Source organism: Hemiscyllium ocellatum, chromosome 21 (genome assembly GCF_020745735.1).
Source record: "Hemiscyllium ocellatum isolate sHemOce1 chromosome 21, sHemOce1.pat.X.cur, whole genome shotgun sequence".
Classification (NCBI taxonomy): Eukaryota; Metazoa; Chordata; class Chondrichthyes; order Orectolobiformes; family Hemiscylliidae; genus Hemiscyllium; species Hemiscyllium ocellatum.
The window spans coordinates 57025884-57041270 of NC_083421.1; the positions used below are offsets into that span (position 1 = coordinate 57025884).

Sequence of the window (15387 nt, forward strand, 5' to 3'; positions counted from 1 at the left end):
TCAGGTCCACAAAAGGTAACTCTGTTTCTCTCTCTCTACAAATGCTGCCAGACCTGCTGAGATTTTTCTAGCAATTTAACTGTGCTTTCTCTCTCCACGAATGCTGCCAGACTTGCTGAGATTTTTCTAGCAATTTAACTGTGCTTTCTCTCACCACAAATGCTGCCAGACCTGCTAAGGTTCTCCAGCATTTCGTTTTTGTGACGACTTTGACTTGTTTAGCCCCGTGATGATGAGCACAGGATATCATCATAAACCAAGTGCCTTAGTGTTGGAAACTACCGCTGCCTCAATCTCTTAGGCATTCTGTGTTTCCGACTTGTTCGGATCACCCCCTACAGATTGCGGTCTGTGCCTGGCGAGGGTTTATTGCAGTTAACGCACACTGTCTCTGTGATTCGAGCGAGAAATTTTTCGTTCCACACCGCGGTGCTGAGGTGGGCCCGTGACTAGTGTCTGTGCAGAAATATCCCTTTGAAGGCTGCACCTTGATCTGTTTCAGCCCTCCGTGAACGAATGAGGTGCGTTTGCGAACGAATTGGGTGTGGGGGGGGAGCAGAGAGAGGAGAGGGTGAAAATGCTTTCACGAACCGCTCAAGATAAAAGAGCTGCGAGACTTACAACACGACAGCCATGATTTCATGTAAATTTACTTTGAGGAAAATTATAGTCGTTCACACAAAAAAAGAATCGTTTGAAACGAGCGGAAATTTCAGGCTTAATACATTGATGTTAAAACCTGTAACATTACTGTCAACGTAATATATCACAATTACTTGCTTTTAAATAGGGATTAAGGATTTCAAGGATCAGGGGAGCTTATTTTATTTTACAGTTCACCATCTTTACATAAACACTGATGTTCTCAGTCTCATTTGTAATCCTAATGCACTGCGGGTCAAACCGCTTGTATATTACAAACAGGCGATCCGAATAAACCCGGGAATAATGTTGCAATCGCTTTGATGCACGGTTAAATGTCATTACAGAAAATCTTTTGGTCGCTTCCTTTTGTTTTTATTTTTAAAGTATTAAACTGTTTCGTTAACCGCCGTGCAACGTTGATATAAAAACGATGTTGTCTCGGTTCTCCAGTTTATAATCCAACTGGCCCTGTGCAAAAACACAAAGACAGGGAAAATCCCAATCAAACCGATAGGCAGCGAATTGTACACATCAACGGAATCCTTCACCGATTTGTAACTACATTTTCTTTAACTGTAGCTTTTTGTGCATCAAAATATTCGTTAAAATGCAATAGTCTTTTTATATCGGCCCAGTGTCCACATAGAATGGGATTTACTGCTGGATATTTTCCCGCACAGTCGCTCTGTCTTCTGCAGCTCCATAAGATCACTTCAAATCAATGTCACATTTTCAGAACGGTCTATAATTTCTGAGTTGATATCTGAATGACATCCTCCCCACCCCTCAATTTTTATAAACAAACGACATTTTTTTCAGTGGAAAGATTAACTCCTAACCTAAACTGGCATGAGCTCTTCAAGAATAAACCTTCCATCGTGACAGCGAAATCTTGACGAAAGAAAATTCAAATTAAAAAAAACAATCCAAACTATAATTCACTGTCTCCTCCCTCAGACTAAAATTCACTCTCTCTCTCTCTTCCCTCAGACTAAAATTCACTCTGTCGCCTCCCTCAGACTAAAATTATCTCTCTCTCTCCTCCCTCAGACTAAAATTATCTCTCTCTCTCTTCCCTCAGACTAAAATTCACTCTCTCTCGTCTCCCTCAGACTAAAATTCACTCTCTCTCCTCCCTCAGACTAAAATTCACTCTGTTGCCTCCCTCAGACTAAAATTCATTCTCTCTCCTCCCTCAGACTAAAATTCACTGTCTCTCTCTCCTCCCTCAGACTAAAATTCACTCTGTTGCCTCCCTCAGACTAAAATTCATTCTCTCTCCTCCCTCAGACTAAAATTCACTCTCTCTCTCCTCCCTCAGACTAAAATTCACTCTGTTGCTTCCCTCAGACTAAAATTCATTCTCTCTCCTCCCTCAGACTAAAATTCACTCTCTCCTCCCTCAGACTAAAATTCACTCTCTCTCTCTCCTCCCTCAGACTAAAATTCACTCTCTCTCCTCCCTCAGACTAAAATTCACTCTCTCCTCCCTCAGACTAAAATTCACTCTCTCTCTCTCCTCCCTCAGACTAAAATTCACTCTCTCTCCTCCCTCAGACTAAAATTCACCCTCTCTCCTCCCTCAGACTAAAATTCACCCTCTGTCTTCCCTCCCAAACTAAAATTCTCTCTCTCCACCCTCAAAGATTAAAACTCACTGTAAGACAATTCAGCTCAACTGTGGTCTGAATTGCCATCAGCAGCCATTTTCTCCATGGGAATATAAAATGGAGGGACATATCCTGTGATTAATTATAACAAAACAAAATGCAGTTCATTAAAGCAACGAATCTGCTTCAAAGGCGGGTGAATTACTTCGCTACCACGGGGCAAAAATATTGTTTAAAATGGCTCTTTAACTCCCTGTCTCGGTTCACCCACAAACTAAACAAGGCCTGCTCTTACTTTTATATTGAGACTAAGAAATTAATATTTCAGCAACCCGGGGCTTTGAAGGGGAACTGCTGAACTAGTTCCTTTCGCTGCCCGTGACCAGGAATAATCGTCACATATTACTGTACAGGTGTATGAACAGGAAAGCTTTCTATTAAACCCGCACTGACAAGTAACCGCTCTGCGTTTATTGTCCTTCTTAACTTTTTAAAAATACCACCCACGCCTCCTCCTCCTCCAGACCCCTTCACTGAGATTCGACTGCGAACGAAAATCGGCGACACTAACCATTAGTTCCCAATCGGCATCGTTGACCAGAACTAGGATACCGGGTCTCCTAGAGACAGAACAAGACAAGGGAAAGTCAGACAGCTTTCTCTCTGTGTCTGTGTGAGAGTGTATATGTGTGCGTGAGTGTTTGCATGTATGTGGTGTTTGTGAGTGAGTGTGTATGTATGTATGTGTTTCTGTGTGTGTGTGTGTGTGTGAGAGTGTATTTGTGTGTGTGTGTTTCTGTGTATGTGTGTGAGAGAGAGTGTGTGTTTGTGTGTATGAGATACAAATATAGCCAATGGTCGATTTCAAATCAATTTCACATCTTCACAATTTCTGGGTTAATTTCTGACTCCCAGGCCTGACCAAACAATTGATCTTTGCAAAACGAAGATGTAGATTTGAGGTTTTCGGCCCAGGCTGATCTTTCTCCAACACGCTCAGTTTTTTCATTAATTTGGGAACGTGTCTGGAGGTGGAGGAATATAATTTAGAATTGGTTGGAAGGGAAGATAAGTTTCCGCATCGCGTTGTTGCTGATATTTAAGTTTCTATCAAAAGAATTGCTGTGTAAGGGGAGAGACAGCCCATTTAAAGGGAAAGGCAGCAATTGGAGAGCAAGAGAATCGACGTTTCGGGCAAAAGCCCTGAATCAGAAACATCGATTCTCCTGCTTCTCGGACGCTGCCTGACCTGCTGCGCTTTTCCAGCAACACACTCTCGACTCTGACCTCCAGCATCTGCAGTCCTCACTTTCTCCCGTTTAAAGGGAAAGCCAGGTTAGAGAGAGAGTCAGGTTAAAAAGAGGTTAAAGGGATACCCAGGTTAAAGGGATAGCAATCCCACCAGAGACTGTTGCTGACTTTCTCTGCTTCTCCCAGTGAGGAACCCCCTTTTTAAACAATGCTCCAGAAATGAAAATGCTATGTTTTGAATGACTGGAAATATTAGAAGCTGTTGTATCTTGTGCTCTGTATTCATGACAAGACACATTGATACAGCCAGGAAGCTTGCTTGCAGGAGTGAGCAGTCAAAGCAGTCAGTACATTGACATAGCACCCAGAGGTGTTTTCTTTCGAGCAGGGAAGGCAGGGGGATGTGGTGGAGAGACCTGATTCAGGTCTACAAAGTTGAGGGGCCTGGAGAGGGAGAAATGTTTCCCCTCAGAGAGGTCATTAACCAGGGCGCACATTTTTAAGCTTTACAGGTGTTTATCATAGATTCCCTACATAGAATTCCTACAGTGTGGAAACAGGCCATTTGGCCCAACAAGTCCACACCAATCCTCCGAAGAGCATCCCACCCAAACCCCTTCCCCTACCCTACATTTACCCTTGACTAATGCACCTAACCTATACATCCCTGAACACGGTGGGCAATTTAGCAAGGCCAATCCACCTGACCTGCACATCTTTGGCTTATGGGAGGAAACCGGAGCACCCACACATACAAGGGGAGAATGTGCAAACTCCACACAATCAGAGACAGAGACAATCACCCAAGGCTGGAATCGAACCCAGGTCCCTGGTGCTGTGAGGCAGCAGTGCTAACCACTGAGCTCCCGTGCTGCCCCCTGTTTCAGTGATGTTGGTTACAGGAAAAATACTGGTCTGGATGCTGGAGTGAACTTGTCTCATTAGTGCCAGGGGATCATCTGCTGTACCTCGCCGTCAGGTTTAACTTCTCTCTGAAACAGTGCCCCTTCAGCAGCGAGGTGCTATTGGATTGTGGTCACAACTCTGTAGTGGGCTTTGACTTTATTACCTAGAGATAGCACAGCTATTTCTACTGATTTCAGTGTGGTACTGAGGGAGCAGGAAAGTCCTCTGTATGTCAAGGCCTGTGCTTGCAGGCCACCCCACTAAGAGCTTCTCAATCATAGACTCTGTGTCTGGCCACTGAATGAAGTTCAGCCAAGCCATTCACAAACTGCTGGCCTCATCTGACCTCAACATGTGCTTCCAATCACGGAGACTACCCACATCTACCTGTAACACTTGGAGATAGTAAGGACGGCATGTCAGAGTTGATAACATGTGGAGCTGGAAAGGCACAGCAGGTCAGGCAGCATCGGAGGAGCAGGAAGGTTGAGATTTCCAGTTGGGACCCCTCATCAGGATCCTGATGAAAGGTCCCAAACCAAAACTTCGACTTTCCTGCTCCCTCAATGCTGCCTGACCTGCTGTGCCTTTCCAGCTCCATATTATCAGCTCTATCTGTAACACAGCTGGTCTTTGCTCTCTCCTCAGTCCTTTTGTGTTTGTGATTCATTCTGACTTGATGAGCCCAGTGCTTGCCCAGTTGGCCTTCCCTCTTGCACCTATTTCCTGCTACTCATCCAAAACTCGGCAATGTGACGCCACCTGAGCCTCCTTCACACGTCATCCCTGTAACCGCTAATCCACACCAGCTCCTGGATTGGCAACACCTTCAAATCCACATCCTCACTTCCAAATTCCATGTCTCTCCCCATCTATCATTTCCTCCAGCTATTCAACTAGGAGAAAGTGAGGACTGCAGATGCTGGAGATCAGAGTTGAAGAGTGTGGTGCTGGAAAAGCATAGCAGGTCAGGCAGCATCCGAGGAGCAGGAGAATCAATGTTTTGGGCATAAGCTCTTCAGCAGGAATCAGACTCATTCCTGATGAAGGGCTTATGTCCAAAATGTCTATCTGCTGCTTGGATGCTGCCTGACCTGCTGTGCTTTTCCAGCACCACACTCTTCAACTCCAGCTTTGCAACCCAAACAAGGTATCTGTGTTCTTCCAACACAAGCCTTTGGGACATGGCCTACGTTGATCACCGGTGACTACTGTGCTTTCAACTGCATTGGTCCCCAAACCCTGGCCTTTCCTCCGTGTAACCCTCTCTCCTGTTCCTGCACACTCATGAAAGATCTTTGACCAGCTTATTGGGCAACTTGCCCTGATGCTGTCTTTGGCAGCTCTGTGTTTATTACACTCTAGTGAAGGACTTTTGTTTTACAAGTGATAGGGTGCTATATAAATGCAAGCTGGTGGACAACATACCCAATTAATAAACTCATCATCATAATCCCAGCAGGCATGAGTCAAAAGTTTCTTCTTTCTCTGCACCCTACAGATGGAAAGCATTCCCCTAGGGAATAGTGCGTCCTCTGAGATAACTAGGATTGCAGTGGATCAAAAAGGCATTTCTACTTTCCATCTTCCTGTGTTTTTATTTGTTTGCCTCTGCCAGGAGGTGCAGTGGGAAGGGGTAGCACATGTACAGCCAACAGTGCCAGTGTTGGCACATCAAGCCTTTTGAGCTTGTGCTGCCTGTGCATGTTGGATGGTGTGTAGAGAGCTTTCAGGTACATTATGACGTTGCTTAGAGCGGTGAAAATAACAGCACTCCGTTCCAAAACACAGTGTGCTCCACTAGGAGTCATACAATATATGGGTTATTAAAACAATGCTGCAATTAAAATTAAGGCCCAAATTATTTTCAATTCATTTAGCAAATACTTAACACCATATACTGTCGGTTCCCCAAAGTGAACATTAATTTGTTCAAAGATTCTCTGGCTTCTCACCAGCATTCCCTAGATTCTGGTTCTTTATCGTCACCATCAGCACCTCACTCTTCATTGCAGATGTTCAGTTGGATGAGGAGGCAATTTGACCACAGGAGGCTTCACCCTGACCTCCAGCCACACGTATTTCAGCCATCTGCAGCAGTGGACTGGTCCTTGAGACAGTGATGAATGCAGGAGATCAAGGCAGAATGAAACAACCTCCGTTTGTATTAGCGCCTTTCCCAATTCTCAGATGGTCACATGTAGCTGCACAGTCAATTAAATACCTGTGTGTAATCACTTTTCTACGTTGGACAAGGATAGCAGTCAACTCCTGCACAGGGAGATCCCACAAACAATGAGATTAATAACCAATTAATCTATAACCAACCCTGTTTGGAAAAAAGAATAAGCGTGGGCCAAGGTGGGACAAGAATTTCTGAATGTCACAACACAAGGCATTTGCTATCAACTGCTGGGCATCCATCTGAGGTCTGGAATTATTTTTGAAGCTTTTTGTTTTGAGTTGTCTACAATTGCCTGTCATTCATCCATTGACCTTTTACAATGCTAGACATCATGAAACCTCTCCTATAACTCCATGCCTTGTTGGCAGACTGAGATCAGTTAGCTGTAGGTGCTTTTTGTTTTCAATTCATTCAAGAATATTGCCATCACTGGCTGGGTCAGCAATTATTTCTCATCCACGGTGTTCTTGAGGTGGTGATGGGAGCTACCTTCCTAAGCCGCTGCAGCCCATTCTGACCCACAGTGCTATTTCGAGAGGATGCTGGCCTACACAATACTATTTATACGGTGACAGTGCATTCTACATCAAATGCATCTAAATCACCTCGCACCTCTTTAAATACTGAAAGCAAGGACAATACGATCTTAAAACACAGTCATAATGCTTGTGTCGCTCAAAGTGAATTTAGCATGAATAAAGTTCATCACTCACAGTACATGCATTAATTATATTGATATTTACTAGTGAGCTTTTGCTCTGATTGCTTGTTGGTGTTATGATCAGAGTCCAATTTTTTTGTTTCGGTTTGTGGTGGGTGGGGTTAAATCCCAGCTGACTCATGAAGTGATTTTAGTCTCATTCACGAATCTCAGAAACACTGCCATTGCCATTTTAATGACCACAGGCCTGCACAGAAATCAATCTCCACGGCAAGAGTGTGGAAGGAAGGAAGGAAGGATCTTGTGGAGTTTGCACGTTTTCCCCGTGTCTGCGTGGGTTTCGTGCTCCGGTTTCCTCCTACAGTTCAAAGGTGTGCAGGTTAAGTGGATTGGCCATGCGAAATGTAGGGATTGGGGGGAGGGGAGGAGGGATTAGATTAGATTAGATTACTTACAGTGTGGAAACAGGCCCTTCGGCCCAACAAGTCCACACCGACCCGCCGAAGCGCAACCCACCCATACCCTACATATACCCCTTACCTAACACTACAGGCAATTTAGCATGGCCAATTCACCTGACCCGCACATCTTTGGACAGTGGGAGGAAACCGGAGCACCCGGAGGAAACCCACGCAGACACGGGGAGAATGTGCAAACTCCACACAGTCAGTCGCCTGAGGCAGGAATTGAACCCAGGTCCCTGGCGCTGTGAGGCAGCAGTGCTAACCACTGTGCCACCGTGCCACCCCACTGTGCCACCGTGCCATCTGGATGGGATGCTCTTCAGAAGGTTAGTGCGGGTTTGATGGGCCAAATGGCCTGCTTCCACACTAGAGGGATTCTATAACTGGTTGAGCTGTGTCAATCCCTCAATAGATTCAGTTCAATACATATCTCCCTGCCATTACCAAACTTCTATTGCCTCTCCTATGGTGTTGAGGGCATTATCAGCAGCTTGTAACAATCTTCTGTTCATTGCTAGCACCAATGACTGACCAAGCAACAATGTGGGATCTTTATTTAGAGATAAGCTGATGTTCAGATAATGTGAACTGGGAGGTGGATTAGAAATATCTGCTGTGTAGGACCACTCACTGTCATGGGATTAATCATCACATCATGGTTCATGGGGGACAGTGATGGACAGCAGTTTAAGGTATGGCCCTCTCATCCCATCACAGCATACTGAAGCAGTTGGGTATTTCAGCCTAAACTATGCTTGCCTTTATTGGTCAGTGCATTGAGTATAGGAGTTGGGAGGTCACGTTGCAGCTGTACAAGACGTTGGTTAGGCCACTTTTGGAATACTGTGTTCCCTGCTATAGGAAGAATGTTGTGAAACTTGAAAAGGTTTAGGAAAGATTTACAAGGATGTTGCCAAGGTTGGAGGGTGTGAGCTATAGGGAGAGGCTGAATAGGCTGGTGCGGTTTTCCCCTGGAGCGTCAGAGGCTGAGGGGTGGTGTATAGACATTCATAAAATCATGAGGGATACAGATGGAGTGATTAGCCGAAGTCTTTTCCCAGAGTATGGGAGTCCAAAACTATAGGACATAGTTTAATATGAGAGAGTAAAGGTATAAAAGGGACCTAAGGGGCAACTTTTTCATGCAGAGGGTGGCGCGTGTATGGAATGAGCTGCCAGAGGAAGTGGAGGTGGTTGGGTACAATTACATCATTCAAAAGGCATCTATATGGGTACATGGAATGGGAAGGGTTTAGAGGGATATGGGCCAAGTGCTGGCAAATGGGACTAGATTAATTTAGGATAATAGGTTGGCATGGAAAAGTTGGACTGAAGAGTCTGTTTTTGTGCTGTATATCTCCATGACTCTGCAGGTACTTAGGATAGTCACTTGATTTCTCAATTATGCTGCTTGCAATTTCATACCCTGTGTATTTTCCTGTCTCTTTCAGGTTTTTACATACAGTGAGATGAGAGGCACTGAGCAATGTACTTGGAGGCTTCCCTGGAGCAAGATGCATTTCAAGGGACAGGGAATTATATCGGTTTTCCTATTTCTATGACAACAATCTTCACGAAGAAAAGTTTTTCAAGGAAATTTTTGAAATGAATGAAAGAGTTGACAACACGGACAGCAAACCTGTTGTGTGTGTCTCTCTTGTACACATAGCACTGGGACCATTGGAGAACCTTACGCCTATTTTCTTGCCTCTGGTCTAGGAATAAAGCAGCAATTGCAAAGGCCCCGACAAGAGGACAAGACAAGATCAGCGCAGACCACGGAACAAATCTACTCCCATTTCCAAAACTGTATGGTTCTTAACATTGGTCAACTGACCCGCTGGGCTGATTGCAAATTAGTGTTATTCTGTTGTAAAACATCTCGAATTATCTATAGAAATAAATTTTATTGTATAGCATTGTGCACAACTTTGTTGATTCTTTTAACATAATCCTTCAGAAAGATGAAGGAGCTACACCAATGACATTATGTTTCACTAGTTCATACAAGTTACTGTGAGCTTCGGAGTTTGGATTATGCTCCAGGGGTAATAGTTTTTTCTTTATTCATTAACAGGATGAGGGCATTGCTGGCTGGGCAGCATTTATTCCCCATCCCTAAGCCCCCAGAGGGCATTGATTAGATTAGATTAGATTACTTACAGTGTGGAAACAGGCCCTTCGGCCCAACAAGTCCACACCGACCCGCCGAAGCATAACCCACCCATACCCCTACATTTACCCCCTACCTAACCCATGGCCAATTCACCTGACCCGCACATCTTTGGAATGTGGGAGGAAACCGGAGCACCCGGAGGAAACCCACGCAGACACGGGGAGAACGTGCAAACTCCCCACAGTCAGTCGCCTGAGGCGGGAATTGAACCCGGATCTCTGGCGCTGTGAGGCAGCAGTGCTAACCACTGTGCCACCGTGCCGCCCAAGAGTCAACAACATTGCTGTGGGTCTGGAGTTACACGTACGGCATACCATGTAAGGACAACAGTTTCCTTCCCGGAAGGACATTAGCGAACCAGATGGGTTTTCCAACAATTGACAATGGATTCATGGTCAGCATTAGACTCCTAATTCCAAAGTTGGTTTGTACTGAATTCAAATTACACCACCTGCCAGGGCAGGATTTGTACACAGGTCCCTAGAACATTTTCTGGGTCTCTGGAGTAACAGTCCAGCAATAATAACACTCGGCCATTGCGTCCCCCCCCCGACGGTGAGACAGAACCACGACAAACCCCAATCTTGCTCCCACCTGAAATGTGCAGATCACAAACTTTCCAGTCACAGCAGCTAGTGGCCGCAGGAGCCTGGATACTCTCCCATTAGTTAAACTCCTGTAACGTTTATCAACGCTCTCACAGTCCCAGGCTGACATGAACAAACTCAGCAAATAAACCTGGTCTTTCCCCAGTCGATGTGGCTCCGTCTCTCCCTCTCTGGTTACTGGCATGCCTCACCCAGCACCAGAAACATACCATATATATCCTTTAGCATCCAATTAATACACTAACATTTCGCTTTATAGGAGGCAATTTCAAGTATGTTACTATGACGGACTTATCCTAGTTGCTTCTGGGGAGACTGGACTGTCTGTGCATGGATTTGAAAAGCTAAGAAAACTCCCCAATATTTGCTTCTCTGCTCTGCGCACATTCCTTCAAAACTGCATCCACCCCATCCTGAATGGTTACGCACACTCCAGCCTGTAATCAACTCTACATGTCTCCTAACCTAGAATGAACATTGCTTCCCCCATTCTGCATTAACTCCTGTTGGTAAGCCCTTTCCTGCCTATCTCGAACTGTCCTTGCCTGGTTAGGGCTAGTTCAGAGGTCAGTTAAAAGTCAAAGACATTGCTGCGGTTCGGGAGTCACATGTGAACCAGTCTAGGGAAGGATGGCAGATTTCCTTCCCAAAAGGGTATTTGTGAATCAACAACGTTAGGCATCATTACTGGGACTAGCTTCTTAATTTATTTTTAACTAATTGGGTTTAAATTCCATTAGCTGCTACTGTAGAACTGAAACCCATGTCTCCTCACTGATAGTCACATAGGTGATGACGGAGCAGCACTCTGAAAGCTTGCAATTTCAAATAAACCTGTTGGACTGTAACCTGTTGTCGTGGGACTTCTGACTGTCCAACCCAGTCTGACACCGGCACCTCTACAGCCTCACCGTTAGCCCATGTTTAGATGACCAAACTAGCGATATTACCACTAAGCTATCTCACCCTCACCCACTTCGACTCACTCCCTATTCCCTGTCTATTGGTTTCATACAATTACAATTACAACGATGATGCATCTTAGCTCAGACACATAAAGCATGTCCATTGCAGCATTGGAGATTTACAGCTTTCCAGACCAAAGTCTGTTGCACTCACTGGTTGTTTTTCCAACCATATCCATCCAAAGATTTGCCGATCACTGGTGTGAGCCAATGCTCCCCTTGGTGTACTTTCCTCAACTAATATTTTGCATTTTCTCTAAGACACACAAGCAGGAAAAGACAAATTCTCCCAATCATTCCTTCATAACAGAGCCCTCAAACAGCATTCGGTTTTGTGACCCTACTCCATCCTCAAATGTCTTTCTCCTCCAGGACTCAGTGCAGGGTGACCAGAAACCTGCACGCTTCGATTCTAATTACCTCTCAATTATTGTCCTTATTTACAAATTACATGTCCTCGCCTTCCCTGACCTCATCAATTTCTATCAGAGTTCAGATCAAAGAATCTAACAACTAGGGTCTTCCACACCTTAGTCTCTAGACAGTCTGCCCTGCTCCTTTATTTTGTATCCATCACTGACAGTGATATCAGCAGCACTGCAACCCTATATTCTGCAACTCAAGGCCCCTGTGCCTTGGCACCTCCCCATTTGCTGAAGCCTTCTCAGCAACTAATTATACACAAATGAAAATAACATTAGAAACAGAGAAAGGCTCCATGGGTGAGGGGGTGGAGTCACCTTCCTCTTTAATTCAATATACAGTCATTGCTATAATCACTAAATCTCACATAAGTGAGCTGGGAGTAGTTACTTGGCAGCACACCACAAACAGGGAAGCACGTTAACCTGACACTTGGAAATGCTATCAGGGCTATTAACTTAAAGCATGGCTACAAAAGGAAAGCATCAGTACATCAGTTAATGATCAAAGCTGGATGGAACTGCTGTTTGATCTTCAGCGCACTTTAATAATTGTCTTTCTCCAAACAGGAGCGTTGCACACTTCAAGCTGTTCGGTGTGCCCTGAATTTTAAAGCAGATCTGAAGGGCCAGACATACGCTGGGAACTGCTGCAGCACATCATCAGGCATTCTGACAACAGCAGAGTTCAAGATTTTGAGTAGGATGCGGCGAAGTAGCATTTTAAAAGAACAACGTCAAGCTAATTCACAACTCTTTGCTCCAAGCCTTGTGGTTTGGTCAGTCTGAGAGACCTGGATGCAGAGTGAGAGCAGAACACTCCGCCTCAGCCAACACTCTCACAGCAGGCTGCAGTTCATAATGAAGGCTGGCATTTCACTGCAGTCCCAAGGACGCAAGGACAGAAGAAATAGGATCAGGAACACACTTCTGGGCTGCTTAAGTCAGCGCTGCCTTTCGATAGGATTGTGGCTGACTGACATCAAATCAGAAAGATTCACAGCACAGAAAAAGGCCCTTCAGCCCATCATATCTGTGCCATTCAGAAACAGACAGCCACCTAACTATTCCTTGGTTTTAACCCTTCCATATCCCTCGACTCTCTGAGATACCAAAAATCTATTATAGACTCACAGTCATAGAGATGTACAGCATGGAAACAGACCCTTCCGTCCAACTCGTCCATGCCGACCAGATATCCCAACCCAGACTAGTTTCACCTGCCAGCACCTGGTCCATGTCCCTCTAAACCTTTCATATTCATATAACCTTTCAGATGCCTTTTAAATGTTGCAATTGTACCAGCCTCCACCACATCCTCTGGCAGCTCATTCCATACACGCTCCACCCGCTGCATGAAAAAGTTGCCCCTTAGGTCTCTTTTATATCTTTCCCCTCTCACCCTAAACCTATACCCTCTAGTTCTGGACTCCCCCACCCCAGGGAAAAGACAGCATCTATTTATCCTATCCATGCCCCTCATGATTTTAAAAACCTCTATAAGGTCACCCCTCAGCCTCCGATACTCCAGGGAAAACAGCCCCAGCCTGTTCAACCTCTCCCTACAGTTCAAATCCAACCCTGGCAAAATCCTTGTAAATCTTTTCTGAACCATTTCAAGTTTCACAACATCTTTCCGATAGGAGGGAGACCAGGATTGCACGCAATAGTCTAACAGTGGCCTAACCAATGCCCTGTACAGCCACAACATGACCTCCCAACTCCTGTACTCAATACTCTGACCAATAAAGGAAAGCATACCAAACGCCACCTTCACTATCCTATCTACCTGCAACTACACTTTCAAGGAGCTATGAACCTGCACACCAAGGTCTCTTTGTTCAGCAACACTCCCTAGGACCTTACCATTAAGTGTATACGTCCTGATGAGATTTGCTTTCTTTTCAGCCTTAAATACATTCAACAGTGGAAAAGTCCTGAACTCCCTGAGTTGGAGGTTTCGAAAGAATCACAAACTTCTGAATAATGATATTTCTCATATGTCCTAAATGATTGGCCTCTCATCCAGAGTGTGGGGCTCCCTCTGACAACCAAACAACACTTACAAGTTTCATACTTTAAAAAATGTTCTGCCTTTTCATTCTTACTAGCAAAGCATAAAACCTCAAGCGTCCTCAGCTTACAGTTCACCTGGCACTCCACTGCCCAATCTGTGAAAACCATGTCTTTCATTCTTATGTTTTTAAAATCCTTTTTGTATTTTTTAAAGACTGAAATGAGAACGAGTATTTTAAATGCAACATTTTGGCAAGGGTGCTGCAGTTCTGAAAAGCAAGTAACCTGTCACCTATACCAGGCAGTCATTGAAGTGTTGAGATGCAGCTAGCTTGAAGCCAAGAGGGCCCTGAGGCAGTTTTTGTTGGCAACAAGAAATTGAACGGTCTCTGGTCTAGTGACCCGTTATCAAAGACGGGAGGCTTTTTATCTGCCAACAACTGTGTGATTGGTTTGTGACTAACTGAACAGTTTGGAGCTGGGAACAAGTTATAGAGAAAGGAAGAGAGGTGTTCAGCTCACAGCTCCCTCTCCCCAGCTCAGGAACAGTCTCTCTGTTCTCTGCAGTCAAAACTCACTGCAAACCCCCCAAAAAAAAGCTGGTCTTTCCTGCAACAGTTATCATATGCTCTGACATTTAACTAATAAGTTAGACACTTTGTTTTTAATAAAGGAAACCAGTCACCTTGTGTCTCCTACCAAACAGCATAGGCATCTGGAGAAAGATTAGTGGAGCAATATGCTGGCCAGCAGAAAAGACAGAAGGATCGTCTCAAAGACTATGAACTCAGATATTCCCCGCTGTCTATAACTATTTGTGTTAAGGAGGTGGCTTACAAGTGGATTAATTTTAATTAGTATTACATGCCAACATTTTAGACCTGCTTACCTGTAGCTAGAGTCTAATTACTTGTAATAAAAATAGTGACATTTTCTCAGAGCATTGTTGAGATTTTCTTAGTAATAGATCCCCAGTTTCCCAGTACAGAGCAACCTCTACTATCTGAATGACACGAGCAAGCAAGTATTCTGTTCGGATAATCAAATATCCAAATAACACATTTTACCCAAGCACTGGGACCTTGAGCCCTTGTTCGGATAATCTGAAATTCGGCAAATCTGAAATTTGGATAATTGATGTTGTATAATTGATGCTGTACTGTAATTGATGCTTGAATAGTTGTCCTGGAGAACCCAGCTGTCCATCTCAGCACAGAAACGTAGGCCATGATTTCTATTAACTTGGCTCCAAAAGACAAGCAAGTCGGGGAATCTTTTATCTTTTAAAACCTTTAATTTCTGTGTCAACTCCAGGAATACTGGGTATGATTTCCAATGTGTTATCTTGGTGAGGTATAACAACGCACGTTAACCTGTCTATATCACTTTGCAGCCTGTGTGAGTCCATGTCTCAGTTTACATCTAATACCTTTACATCATCATCTCCATCCTTTTGTCAATTGTACATTGCTGAGACC

At 44.5% G+C, this 15387-nt stretch overlaps 1 protein-coding gene across 1 annotated transcript in view; it reads right to left on the minus strand.

The window, feature by feature from the left end:
- Positions 1–809: 809 nt before the first annotated feature.
- urm1 (ubiquitin related modifier 1) overlaps positions 810–15387 on the minus strand; it is a 50810-nt gene continuing 36232 nt past the window's right edge. The window contains exons 4-5 of the mRNA XM_060841123.1: positions 2827–2875; positions 810–1113 (exon numbers count right to left, since the gene is read on the minus strand). Coding sequence (XP_060697106.1) covers positions 1045–1113; positions 2827–2875 — 118 coding nt within the window. The 3' untranslated portion in view covers positions 810–1044. The remainder of the gene's footprint in view (positions 1114–2826; positions 2876–15387) is intronic.